The sequence below is a fragment of the Coenobita brevimanus genome, chromosome 16 (assembly GCF_032717465.1).
Source record: "Coenobita brevimanus isolate Jiangsu-jjx chromosome 16, ASM3271746v2, whole genome shotgun sequence".
In the NCBI taxonomy this organism is placed as follows: Eukaryota; Metazoa; Arthropoda; class Malacostraca; order Decapoda; family Coenobitidae; genus Coenobita; species Coenobita brevimanus.
Genome location: NC_136969.1, coordinates 28,599,149 through 28,614,148, shown reverse-complemented (window position 1 = coordinate 28,614,148; position 15,000 = coordinate 28,599,149). Strand labels below are relative to the sequence as shown.

Sequence of the window (15,000 nt, the reverse complement as noted above, 5' to 3'; positions counted from 1 at the left end):
GTTCATCCTATAAATACCCCTTGAGTCACTGGTGTGTGTGTGTGTGTGTGTGTGTGTGTGTGTGTGTGTGTGTGTGTGTGTGTGTGTGTGTGTGTGTGTTCAGCCTATAAATACCCCTTGAATCACTGGTGTGTGTGTGTGTGTGTGTGTGTGTGTGTGTGTGTGTGTGTGTGTGTGTTCAGCCTATAAATACCCCTTGAATCACTGGTGTGTGTGTGTGTGTGTGTGTGTGTGTGTGTGTGTGTGTGTGTTCAGCCTTTAAATACCCCTTGAATCACTGGTGTGTGTGTGTGTGTGTGTGTGTGTGTGTGTGTGTGTGTTCATCTGCTCACCGTGCAGGGACAATTCACTCGTAAATAAAGGAGCATCCGCAAGACATACTGTACGTCTCTGCTTCTGGATAGCGTCTCATAAATCTCCTGGGTCATCCTCTGCTTTACCCCTGAGAAATGGGCCTCTTCCCTCGCCCTCTTTTGCGTTTGGAGGTCATGCAAGGGGACTGCGTGAAGGAGGGATGGTACATGAATTTATGGATATTAGTTTTGTTATTACCGAAGAGGAGCAGAGGAAGGAAAGAGAAATTAGGTTAAAAATAAGGCTTGGAATACGTAAAATCAGGAGGTGAGGTTTGGGAAATGGGGCTGTTATGAGGTGTATATCAATTACATAGATTGGAGAAGGTAATGTAGGAGTGAAAGATGGGATGTAAGTGAATCTACATACATGCATACATACATACATAAATACATACATAATCTCTATCTATGTGTCGATCTGTCTATTTATATGTACTTATCTCTCTTTATATCTATCTATTTATCTGTCTATCTAGCTATAATATTAAAACTGGGATTAATTTACTATTTCTTCTCATTTTAAGGATGAGTTTCAGGTATAATAAATGAAACTCTCTAGGGAGGGGAGGGAATGAAAGGAAAAAATATCGCAACGAGCCTATGTCTTAAATTACCAGGCCCAGGCAACAGCAAAACATAAAAGACTCATTGATCTGAAGGACACGTGTCTCTCACAATGCCTCACGCCTTCCTCCATTACATTATAGCCCCTCGTCCTGGCACCAATTCCACCCCTACCCCCATCCCCCTTTCCCTTACCCCTTTCCTTCCCAACTTCTCGTCTCCCCCTATCCCATTTCTCCTCCTTTTCCCCGTTCCTTTCCCCCCATATCCCATTCTCCTCTCCCACATCTTTCCTCTCCCCATTTCCCCTCCCATTCCTCATTTCCCTCCCTTTCTCCATTTCACTTCCCTAATTCCTCTACCCTTTTCCCCCCACATCTCCACCCCTTCCAACAATACCCCTTTCCAACCCCCCAGTACCCCTACCTCCCACCTGACCTCTCTAGTCCCCCTCCCCCCATCTTTGTACTGCCATATTGAGCGATGTCAGGCATAAAAATGAGAAGCCGTGTCCCTATTGTATCTCAGGCCAGTTAAGGTGCCAAGAGGGATAATTTGATCTCTCTCTCTCTCTCTCTCTCTCATATATATATATATATATATATATATATATATATATATATATATATATATATATATATATATATATATATATATATATATATATTCTTATATAACACCGTCAGAGTATCTTCCTGTATTAATTAAATTTTCAGTCATCTTCATCATCATTATCATCTTATCATCTTCTGTCTCACAGATTTGTGGGGTAGCATTTCTCTAAACTCTTGGAATGGAAAGTAAAAAAAAAAAAAAAAAAGATACAAAAGAAAGAAAAGAAAAAACTGGAGAACTATCGTCCATTGTGCACAGTGAAAGGACCTACACAGTCATTCATTCATCATCGACGCCTTTGACATTCACGGCTCAAACCCACACGCCAAACCACCCTCGCAAAATTGCCCTTCATATTGACACTCGGGTTGGTCAAGTTAACCATCTGAGCCGGGATTTTTTTTTTTTTTTGCCACTTTTTGACATTTTTGGGGGGCATTAGGACAGATTTTTTGGATTACAGGTGTTAGACATGGTAGTTATTAACCCCTTCATTACGAGAGGCCTTACCTAGCTTAAATTCGTCTTGTTGCAGGTAGAATTAATTAAGGGGATCGTCACCTGTGCTGAGATTTTAACAGGCGTGCCACCTTGGTCGTGTACAGTTGGCAGCACATGAACGTGGACAGAGAGAGAGAGAGAGAGAGAGAGAGAAATAGGACTAGCACTGCCATAATCACATGTTTGTTGGTGGCACTGACATGAATGAACGAAGGTGTTGAAATGACCAGGTAACTGTGATGCATGAACGTTGGAATTTGTAGCTAGACCTCCACCTCACACACACACACACACACACACACACACACACACACACACACACACACACACACACACACACACACACACACACACACACACACACACACACGGTCTCTCTATATATACTTAATTCATATATTTAACCCTTCTGATCTCTGTTCATTTTTCCCCTTTTCCTCCCTTCACATTTATCTATACATATGGTTCCTCTCATCCATCCTCTTCCTCCTCCTCCTCGTCCTTCTCCCCTCTTTCCTCTTGCTTCTCCTCCTCTTCCTCCTCGTCGTTTTCCTCTCCCATTTCCTCCTGCTCCTCCCTCCTCTTCTCTTGCTTCTTCCCTTCCTCTTCCTTGTCCTCCTCCCCAGTTTTCTCCTGTTCCTTCCACTTCTCCTTTCTCTTCCTCTTCGGGCTGCTCCTCCTCCTCTTCCTCCTCCTTGTCTTCCTTCCCAATTTCCTCTTGCTCTTCCCCCTCTTCCTTCCTTTCCCTCCTCGTCCTGCCCCTTCTTCTTTTCCTCCTCTTTGTCTTCCTTCTGTTCATCCCCCTCTTCCTTCCTGTTCCTCCTTCTTGTCTTCCTCCTGGGGTTCCCTCTCGTCCTTCCTCTTCCTCTACCTCCTCCTCTTCTTCCTCACTGTTTCCCTCCTCCACACATTTATTCCTTCCCTTCCTCTTTCCATTTTCTGTATTTATCTAGTCATTAAGTCCCTCCTTCCTCCTTCCCTCGCCACTCCCCTTTATTATCTTCCTTATATTCCAAATTTCCTCATTCATTCATCTCTCCCGTTACCCCCCTCTTTCCTCCTCTTCTCTCCCTCTCCTCTTGCGCTCTTCTTTCCCTCTCCTCTTCTCTTCTCTCCCTCTACTCTTCTTTCCCTATCCCCTTCTCTTCTCTCCAAATCCTCTTCTCTTCTCACCCTATCCCCTTCTCTTCTCTCCCTCTACTCTTCTCTCCCTGTCCCCTTCTCTTCTCTCCCTGTCCCCTTCTCTTCTCTCCATATCCTCTTCTTTTCTCTCCCTATCATCTTCTCTTCTCTTCCCATCCTCTTGCGTTCTTCTCTCTTCCTTTCCTCTCCTTTCCATTCTCTTCTTCGTCTTTTTCGCCCTCTTTTCACATCCCTTTCTCCTCCTCTTCTCTCCCTATCCCTTCGCTCTCTTCTTTCATCTCTTCCTCTCCTTCCTTTTTCCCTTCCCTTCCTCTCTTTACGTATTACCTCACTTATTTACCTTTTCTTTCTCCTACCTCTCTCTTTTTTTTTTTTAGTCTCTGTTTCTCTTCATTCTTAGTATTTACTCATTCATTCATTTATCTCCTTCCCCCCTTTCCTCATGAATATTATATCTATTTATTTACGTTATTCATTATTCATTCAATATATTCCTTTATGTTCTCTCTCTCTCTCTCTCTCTCTCTCTCTCTCTCTCTCTCTCTCTCTCTCTCTCTCTCTCTCTCTCTCTCTCTTTCTTTTCCCCATAAATATTATATCTATTTATTTACGTTATTCATTATTCGTTCATTATATTCCTTTATGTTTCTCTCTCTCTCTCTCTCTCTCTCTCTCTTTCTCTCTCTCTTTCTCTCTCATCATTTTGTTCCGCATATCTTCGCTCATTCATCTATCCTCTCCCCCCTACCCTCCCTCCCCCCAAGTTCCTCCTCCACCTCTCCACATTCCTCCACTCATTCACTTCTTCCCTCCCTCCCTCCCTTCTCCTCCTCGATTCAAAAGAGGAGGATGGAGGAGGTTTCAAGGAGCAGTATATTAATGAGGAATATCGCTGGCGCCGATATTGATCCAGTCGGTTTAGAAGAGCTTGAGGGATATTTATGTATGATGGAAACACAGGGATGGGGTTCATATTTCTGTGTGTGTGTGTGTGTGTGTGTGTGTGTGTGTGTGTGTGTGTGTGTGTGTGTGTGTTCTTAGCTGTCAAAACAAATATCTAGTATAATTTTCTTATAACACTTCCATTTATCTCCTAACCATATCATCTCTTAGTTATCTACCATCCATCTACTCTCTAATCACCTCTTAGTTATCTACCATCCATCTACTCTCTAATCACCTCTTGGCAATCTACCATCCATCTACTCTCTAATCACCTCTTAGCTATCTACCATCCATCTACTCTCTAATCACCTCTTAGTTATCTACCATCCATTTACTCTCTAATCACCTCTTAGTTATCTACCATCCATCTACTCTCTAATCACCTCTTAGTTATCTACCATCCATCTACTCTCTAACTTAACCACCTCTTGGCTACCTAGAATTAACCTACACCTGTCCTAATGTCCCTAATTATCCCACCTTTCATCAGCTCATTAACCTAATTACCTGTACGTTCGATACAAAGGTGAGGCCTGTGTATTAACCTTAAGTCTTAGATCCTTGTTATTTATGAGCCAGACTATACTCTTTTCACCTTAACTTGGCTCAAATTTTCGTCCTCTTGCAGCTCAATTCACGTAGCTCAGTGGCAGAGAAAGGCGAGTGTCCGGGGTCCGAATTCTCGACGGTTAAGAAAGCTCACTAACATCTATTCTTAAGCGATTTATTTTGCTTATTACTCCTTACTGTCCTCTCCTGTGTCAAATACCACCTCATTCTTTACGCCTATTCTTAAGCGATTTATTTTGCTTATTACCCCTTACTATCCTCTTCTGTTTCAAATACCACCACATTCAGCATTTAAAATAACATGCAAATTGATATTAACTAGCCGTATCCAAAAATAAATCGCTAAGGAAGAGGTGTTAGGGAGCTACCTTAAGTAACAGGAGTACAAACCAAAATTAAATCGCTAAGGAAGTGGTGCTAGGGTCATTCAAGTACCACCATAGACTAAATAACATACAAAAGTATATTAACTAGCCATATCCATAAATAGATAGCTCAGGAAGAGGTGTTAGGAAGCTACCTTAACCGAGGAGGGTACGAAACAAAACTAAATCGCCAGGGAAGAGGTGCTAGGGAGAGAATACGTACCCAGGCGTCTGGAACTGAACGTACCTTGATTTTGAGTTCTTCTTTTTTTTTTATGTGACTTCACTTTCAAGATACGATGTTTGCAGATTTCCAGCCTTTGCCTCCTTTATTTGTCTTTAAAGAAAATTGTCTTCAAGTGTAAATATACCAGGAGCGGAGGAGGACAAGGACTGACATTCTCATCGGTTAAGGCAGGTCCCTAACGCCTTTTCCACAGCGATTTATTTTTGGATATGGCTGGTTAATATCCTCACTTTTTTTTTTTTTATGCAGGGTATGGTAATATTGGAAGGATGTGTGCCATGGGACAGTAAGGTGTAATAAACAAAATAAATCGCCTAGGAAAAGGTATTAGGAGGGGGGAAGTGTTGTAAGAGAATCAGGTCAGGTGAATGTTAAGGGGAAATGTGCTCTCTCTCTCTCTCTCTCTCTCTCTCTCTCTCTCTCTCTCTCTCTCTCTCTCTCTCACACACACACACACGCACACACACACATACACACACTTTTTTACCTGTCCTCAAAAATTATTCACCTTGTTCCGCATTTTGCCAGTAATTAGTCTCGGTTAATTGGCAATAGGTAATTATAATATGCCCCGCCTCACCTGTATAAAGATGATTGCTTTAATATTACTCCCTCTAATTATATCGTTCACTCTTTTAGGCGTAACAATATGGTGGGATTCTTCATTCTGCCTCACACTGCCTTACCCTCCTCACTCTGCCTTACCCTGCCTCATTCTGCCTCATTCTGCCTTACTCTTCCTCATTCTGCCTCATTCTGCCTTATCCTGCCTCACTCTGCCTCATTCTGCCTCACTCTGCCTCCTTTACCTTCCTCATTCTGCCTGTCTCATCCTGCCTAGCTCACTCTACCTGTCACACTTTCTACCATACCTTGTTTCACCTTGCTTCAGCCTGCCTCACCCTGTCTTATTCTGCTTCACCCTACCTCATTCTGCCTCACCCTGCCTCACTATCTGCCTTACTCTACCTCCCTGTCTGCCTTACCTTTCTTTCCTCACTCGACCTGCCTCACTCTCTGCCTGTACCTAGATTATTTTGCTTAACCCTCCCTCACTCTACCTGCCTTACCTTTCTTAACTCTACCTGCCTTACCTTCCTCACTCCACCTAATTTACCCTGCCTCACCCTACCTGACCCTAACTCACCCTACCTCACTCCTCACTCTGCCTCACCCTACCTCACCCTACCTAACTCCTCACTCTACCTCACTCTGCCTCACCCAACCTCACTCCTCACTCTACCTCACCCTACCTCACTCTGCCTCACCCTGCCCCTCCTCACCCTCCTTACCCTTTATTCAGCTAAGGACTGATTTAAGGCACTGAAGGACCTAATTTTCGGCCTTAAAATTCACTTAAGGATTAATTTAGGATCGTTAAGTCAGTCAGTCCAGTTTAGCTCTTTTAGGTCTCTCTCTCTCTCTCTCTCTCTCTCTCTCTCTCTCTCTCTCTCTCATGGAGATGGCTGGTGGAGGATGTGTCGTTTGTGTTTGCGTGTGTGTGTGTGTGTGTGTGTGTGTGTGTGTGTGTGTGTGTGTGTGTGTGTGTGTGTGTGTGTGTGTGTGTGTTTATTGATAGTTTTGCATATATATCCTTTTTTATTATTTTTTTTTCAATCTTTATGTCTGTCTTTACCTGCCTGCTTACCTTCTTGTCTACCTGTTTTAATTTCTCTGTTTTATTTATCTATATCTATGGTCTTATATTAGCCCAGCATCCTTATATCTATCCATCTATTAATCCATGTATTTGCTCATCAATATATTTAAATAATAATAGTAATAATGATAATAATAATAGTAATAATAATAATAATAATAATAATGATGATGATAAGGATGATAATAACAATGATTTTTATCTTGTCATATAAATATATTCTATCGTAAATTTTATCCTGTCATAAAAATATATTGTAAATTTTAGCTTATTAAGCAAAATAAATTCAACGGGTAATTTTTTCCTGCCAAGAAGATAAATTCTATCGTAATTTTTATCTTATCGTAAAAAATTTCTACCATATTTTATCGCTTTAAAAAGTATTATCATGCACTCTGTCATATCATAAATTATAGTAATTCGTAAATTATCATAAAAGTAAATTCTGTCGAAAATTATAAAAATAAATTATATCGTAAATTTTATCCTGTCATAAAAATACATTTTTCTAAATTTCATCATACGAAAAAAAAATAAATTGTCTTTATTTTTAGCATGTAAAAGAGAAAATTCTGTCTTAAATTTCAACCTTTAATATAAATTCTGTCTTTAATTTTATCCTGTCTTAAATTTTATCCGCCAAGAAAATAATTGTAAATTTTACCCAATGGAAAAAAAATCGAGACAATTTTATTTCGATTTTGAGAACCCCCCCCCCACGGGTAATGAACCTCAGCTGATATATCACTTCCAGACTTATTTTTTTTCTTATGTGTCCGACTCAGGGCATAGGCTTCACAGCCTGCTCCCAAGGCCCAGTAGTCCTCCTACATACCATACACCTCTGCATGTCACCACTTCGGCGCTAACACCCACCGTCCATATTGAATGCATGCTAGGGCTGTCTCATACAGGGCTGGTGTATTGGTATTAGCGGGGGTATTTTTACGACATGTCGGCGGTTCTTCTGGTAGATCAGTAAAGTCTGATTTTATTAAATTCAAATCCTTAAACCGTTCCCTGCCCCAGCGGGGATTTGAACCTGGGTCCGGTAGGACTGCAGGCCCACCAACACAGATAAATTTTGATTCCTTCTCATCTACGCTTCCCCTAATTTACGTTCCCGCTACTGTACGTTCCCGCTGACCTATGTTCCTGCAGATTTACGTTCCCGCTGATATACGTTCCCGCTAATTTACGTTCCCTCAGCTTTACGTTCCCTCAGCTTTACGTTCCCTCTAATTTACGTTCCTGCTGATTTACGTTCCCGCAGCTTTACGTTCCAGCTGATTTACGTTCCTACTGATTTACGTTCCCGCTAATTTACGTTCCCGCTAATTTACGTTCCTGTTGATTTACGTTCCCGCTAATTTACGTTCCTGCTGATTTACGTTCCCGCTGATTTACGTTCCCGTTAACTCAAGCTATACACAGATTTACAAGTTAATTTCCCATCGTAAAAAAGTAACGTGATGCTGATGATGCAAATGATGACATGATTATTTTATTTATTCATTTGTTTTTCCTTCCTCTGTTCTGTTATTTAAAAAAATGATAAAGATGTTAATAATGTTAATAAAGAAATGTTAATGATTTAATGATGAAACAAGCGTGACATACATCCGTGGTAATTAACACTGATGAAATAATGGCAGCTTAAAATATACAGCTAACACTATTTTTAACATTTAACTTAGGCAAGAGAGAGAGAGAGAGAGAGAGAGAGAGAGAGAGAGAGAGAGAGAGAGAGAGAGAGAGAGACAGACAGACAGACAGACAGACAGACAGACAGAGAAGAAGAGCGAGTTAAAATTACGAAAAAAAAAAAACATGAATTTCAACAACAACAAAAATTAGGAAAGGAAATAAGAAAAAAATAAAAATTATTAAAAAGATAAAGTGCAACAAAAATTACTAAAAAAGAAAAAGAAGAAAAGAATCTGAATCACACTTTAGATTAAAACGAAAGTAGTAGAAAAACACTAAAACAAATGGTCAAAAATGAGAAAGGTGAAATTCTGAACACGTTATGAACAGAAATGACACAAACTAACTCAAAAGCTACAAAGATTTCAGAGTTAATTCCCAGGTGAGCGAAATTTTAACGAGAGAAAAAGAAAAGAGGTCAAAATTAAAGGTGAAAAAGAAACACACAAAATAATGAAACCTAAAACACACGTGGGTAAAATCATGAACCTAAAATGAGACTACAGTTCTTTAACTTTAATTGACCTAAAGACTGTTAGATTAAAAGGTGAAAATGAATTAAAACAGCCAGAAAAGTCCTAAAATCATGAACACCAATGGGACACAGACTAAATCCAGCGGCACACTAGATCTACTCAGTGTATTAAAATTTCTCACACACGAGGAAATTATACATGTGGCCATCGTACCCTAGGAAAGTGAAAAATGCCAGTGAGACACGAGAAAAAATACGAAAAAAACAAACAAACAAACTCCTAAAACCATGAACACCAATGACTGACAAACTAGCTCAAAATTTATGCTTTGAGTTGCCAGTGTATGAAATATTCTGATAAGCGTGATAATTTACACACGTGACCAGCCCACCACAAGCCTTCTGATTTATGGGCAAAATCTAGATGAGGTATGTGATATCGTTTTTGTGGTGGATAGGTGTGATGTGAAAAAATAAGTGATATTCAGCTATAATGGTTAAAAGAACAGAGTGAGATAATAAGGAGGTAGTAAAGAGCATAAGGTATTAAAGAGCACAAGGTAATAGAGAGTACGAGGTAATAAAGAGCACGAGGTAATAAAGAGGTGAGGTAATAAAGAGCATGAGGTATTAAAGAGCATGAGGTAATAAAGAGTATGGGGTAATAAAGAGCATGGGGTAATAAAGAGAACGAGGTAATAAAGAGCATGAAGTAATAAAGAGCATGAGGTAATAAAGGGCAAGATGTAGGTGGGGAATGGGGTACTGTTTATGTGTTGGCATGAATGTAATATTAAAAAAAAAGTGAAATCCCTTTAAAATGATCAAAATAAAAGCGAGACGAAAAAAAAAGAAAAAAACAGCAAAAAAAGATGAAATAGAAACATACAGCTTAAAAAAAAAAAAACTGAAAAAAAAATGATGAGATTACGAACGCGATGTTGTATTTGTGAAGGAAAAATTATAATGCAAAAATAAGTGTTACCTGATCCAGCCCAGGTAATTTGCTAATGAGGTCGATGTCTGTCTGTTTGTCCGTCTGTCTTTCTGTCTGTCTGTCTGTGTCTGTCTATATCTGTCTGTCTGATTATATGTTTACGTTTGTTTGTGTCTTTTTCTACTGGGCTGTCAATCTTACGTTTTCTTTTTCTATGTTTGTCTGTCTGCCTGTCTGTCAGTGATGATGTCTGTCTGTTTTTTTTCCCTACTGGACTACCTGTCTGTCTGTCTATTTGGCTGTTTTATCTGATTTTCCTGTGTCCCTGTTTGTCTGCCTGTCTTTCTGTAATTTTCACTTTGTCTATCTTCTGTTTGTACTTGTCATTATTTATTGGACTGTTCCTCTTAATTTCTGTCTGCCTGTCCCCCGTTGTGTGTGTGTGTGTGTGTGTGTGTGTGTGTGTGTGTGTGTGTGTGTGTGTGTGTGTGTGTATCTATCTATCTACCTATCTCTATCTATCTATCCCCATTTTATCTCTGCCTTCTTATCTTTATTTAGTTATTAGTTTCTTGATCCATGAATTTGTCAGATAATTTGTAGGTGTAATTTGCAATATAAATGACACTTATTGAGGTACCCTAATCCTGGAAAAAAAAAAACTATTATAGAGATACAGTAGATACATAGACAGATAGATAAATAGGTAGATAGGTGGATAGAAGAATGGATGGATGGACAGAATGATAGATAGGAAGATAGGTGGATGGAAGAATGGATGGATGGACAGATAGATAGATAGGTAGATAGCTGGATGGAAGAATGGATAGATGGACAGACAGATAGATAGGTAGATAGACAGGTAGATAGGCAGATGGAGATAAAGATGACAATAATAATAATAACAATAACAGTAATAATAATAAAAGCAACAACATTAGCAACAATAACCAAAACCATTACCATAAAAACAACAACACTCTCTCCCCACTCACCCACGACAGCTAGACTCTCTCTCCTTACTCACCCACGACAGCCAGACTGATAAGGTAAGCTCTGATGGGTTTTGTGGACACCTGGCACTCGTAAAGGCCAGAGTCTTGCACTGTGGGATGTTTGATTTGGAGGGTCCATTCATTCGTGCCCTCCCTGTGTAGCGCTGAGAAACGGTGGTCGCTTGTGTAGGTGAAGGATCCCACCGTCAGGATGTGCGTGTCCTTGTGGCGGATCCATGACACCTGTAAGGAGATAGGTAGATAGATAAATAGATAGGTAGGTAGGTGGTAGGTAGCTAGATAAATGCACTGAGAATCGTTGATGTCTTGTGTGTATGAAGAAATCTGTAGTTAGAGAGAGAGAGAGAGAGAGAGAGAGAGAGAGAGAGAGAGAGAGAGAGCTGTAATCGTTCATGTATGCGAAGGAGTCATTAAGACTTACTTGTCCTTGTGCTGATTTACACCACCTGTACTGAAGGTGAGAAAGATGGTTAGTGAGAAGGAAAATGAGGAGATTAGACTGTGACTGGCAGTACACACACACACACACATACACACACACATTCTCTCTCTCTCTCTCTCTCTCACACACACACACACACACACACACACACACACACACACACACACACACACACACACACACACACACACACTTGTATATGAGAGCCTTGTTTGATCAGTGCCAATCTACACATGCATTTACTTTATATGTCTCGTTACCATTTATTCTTGATTGAAATAGACTGCACAGGTGGTGTGTACGCAGATCACTTCATAGTCGCACCTGTACACCTTATTTCAGATGTACACCTGATTGTACAACATGAATTACGGCATGATACGATGCACACGTTCAATACACCTTCAGTACACCAACACACATTCAGTAGGCGTTAAATACACGTTCAATACATGATCAGTACACGTTCATACACCTTCAATCCATCAACACACGTTCTAAAGGCGCTGAATACATGTTCCCTACCCGTTAAATAAACGTTCAATACACAATCAGAACACATTTAATACACCTTCAATACAAGTTCAATACACCAACACACATTCAATACATGATCAGTACACGTTCAATACACCAACACACATTCAATACATGATCAGTACACGTTCAATACACCTTCAATATGCGTTAAATACACGTTCAATACACAATCAATACACGTTCAATACACCTTCAATACACGTTTAATTAAGCACCATTACATCAAAACACTGATGTGAAGTATCGGGGGGGGACCGGCTGACAGATGGTACCTGTTTTTTTTTTATTATCATTATTTTCTTTGTCTTTTTTTTTTTTTTTACAGGTCGTACGGTAACTCAGAGTAATGGTCGTTTTTATTACAGGTTGAACTGGGAAATCTGTACAAATCGCTCGGTGGGTAAAACTCGACAAATTAACTACCAGGATGAAGGAAGGTTACTGGATAATAACTCTCTCTCTCTCTCTCTCTCTCTCTCTCTGGACACACACACACACACACACACACACACACACACACACACACACACACACACACACACACACACACACACACACACATACACATGCTTCAGGCTGGATTCCGTCGGCAGCTAACTTAAACGAGGCGCAACCCTTGTTATGTTCATGTCTTCTAATTTTTCATCCATTTTTACTCATCTACTCATCTACTCCTCATCTACACATCTACCCTTCTACTCATCTTCTCGTCTGCTCATCTACTCTTCTACTCATATACTTGTCTACTCTTACTCATCTAGACTTCGACTCATCTACCCTTCTATTCATCCACTTGTCTACTCATGTACTCATCAAAGCATCTACTCGTCTACACATCTACTCATCTACTCTTTTACTCATCAACAATACCCATCTACTCTTCTATTCATCTACTCTTCTACTCTACTCGTGTACTCATCTACTCATCAAATTATCTACTCCTCTACGCATCTACTCATCTATTCATCTACTCATCTACTCGTGTACTCATCTACTCATCAAATTATCTACTCGTCTACGCATCTACTCATCTACTTAGCCTTTCACCCTTTCCCCAGCCCTCAAATTTTCGAGCACTTGGAGACACCATTTTCACAACTCCTTATATTCATTCCTTCAGCCTATGTATAAGGGCTCGTATTCTCGTCGGTTTAGGAGGCTCCCATGCACCTCTTCCATAGCGATTTATTCTTGGCTATGGCTGGTTTATATCCTCTGTAAATACTGGCACGGACAGTAGAACAAATCCTTAGATGTTTTGTCCTTTATTCAATCATTTTTTTTCTTATCACATGCGTAGTTGACGATAGCCTACAGATACGCTTCAAATACGCTTTAGAAAGCTTCGAAACGCTTCAGATACGCCTCAATACGCTTCAAATACGCTTCAAATACACTTCAAATACGCTTTAAATACGCTTCAAAACGCTTCAAATGCTCCAGTACGCTTTAAATACGCTTCAAAACGCTTCAAATGCTTCAAATACGGTTCGAAACGCTTCAAATGTTTCAAATACGCTTCAAATGCGCTTCAAATACGTTTCAGTACTCTTCAAACGCTTCAAAACGCTTCAAATACACTTCAAAAGGCTTCAAATACGCTTCACAACGCTTCAAATACCCTTCAAATACGCTTCAAAACTCTTCAAGACGCTTCAAATACTCTTCAAATACTCTTCAGAATGCTTCAAATATTCTTCAAAACGCTTCAGATGCCTCAAATGCGCTTTAAATACGTTTCAAAACGCTTCAAATGCTTCAAATACGCTTCAACACGCTTCAAAAACGCTTGAAAACGCTTCAAAAAGCTTCAAAACATTTCTATAAGCTTCAAACACTCTTCAGATACACTTAGTATCAGCGCGTGAGATCATGGTTAAGCTTTTTTGTGTCTCTTTTTTTCGCTACTAATTAGTTTCATTCGCGTAATTTTACTCTGTTTACAGGAGAGCCGAACGTAAAAAGTTTGTCGAAACAGTTAATTCGTATTTAAAACGAGTTACTGCTGAAATTACGCTTGCGCTGCAGGGGGGAAAATGGGGGAAAGGAGGGAGGGGGAGGAAGAGGAAGGGAGAAGGGTGGGGGAAGAGAAGAGAAGGAAGAGGGAAGGAACGGGGAAGAGAAGGAAGGGGAGGAAGGGGGAAGAAAAGAGGAGGATGGAGGAAGAGATGGGGAGGAAGGGTGAAGGGAAGGGAAGGAGAGGAAGGGGGAAGAGAAGGGTGGGGGAAGGGTTACTGCTGGAATTACTCTCGCTCTGAAGGCGGAAAAATGGTGGAAATGATGGAGGGGGGAGAAGGGAAGGTGAGAAGGGTGGGGAGAGAAGGGGAAGAGAAGAGAAGGGAGAGGGAAGAGAAAGGAAGGGGAGGATCGGGGAAGAGAAGGAAGGGAGGGAAGGAGGAAGGAGGAAGAGAAGGGGAGGAAGGATGAAGAGAAGGGAAGGGAAGGAAGGGGGAAGAGAAGGGTGGGGGCAGGGGAAGACAAGGGAAGGGAGATGGGAAGAGGGGGGGAAGAATGGGGAGGTGAGAAGAGGAAGGGATGGTTTGGGGATGGGGAAGAGAAGACAAGGAAGTGGGAAAAGAAGGGGAGGAGAGGAACAGGAAGGTGGGAAGAGGAGGGGAGGTTTGGGGAGGGTGAAGAGGAGGGGAAAGGAAGGGGAGGGTTTGAGTAGGGGGATGGGACAGGGAAGGAATGGAAAGGAGGGGAGGAAAGAGAAGGTAAGTTAGGGAGGGGGACAAAGATTTGGGTGAGGGGGGAAAGGGGCGATAAGTGGTTAGGGAAGGGGAATCGGGAAGAGAAAAAGGGTGGGGAGGTGGTGGGGGAAGAGGAATGGAAGGGCATGAGGGAGGGGGACAGAGCAAGAGGAAAATGGTGAAGGAAGAACAGTGGAAGGATTGGTGGGGGATTAGAAAATGAGACA

At 40.9% G+C, this 15,000-nt stretch overlaps 1 protein-coding gene across 1 annotated transcript in view; it reads right to left on the bottom strand.

The window, feature by feature from the left end:
• The window catches only part of LOC145391026 (zwei Ig domain protein zig-8-like), a 168,891-nt gene that overhangs the window by 56,211 nt on the left and 97,680 nt on the right, over nucleotides 1-15,000 (bottom strand). Inside the window, exon 3 of the mRNA XM_080265759.1 lies at nucleotides 11,113-11,323. Within this exon, the coding sequence (XP_080121885.1) occupies nucleotides 11,113-11,323 (211 nt within the window). The remainder of the gene's footprint in view (nucleotides 1-11,112; nucleotides 11,324-15,000) is intronic.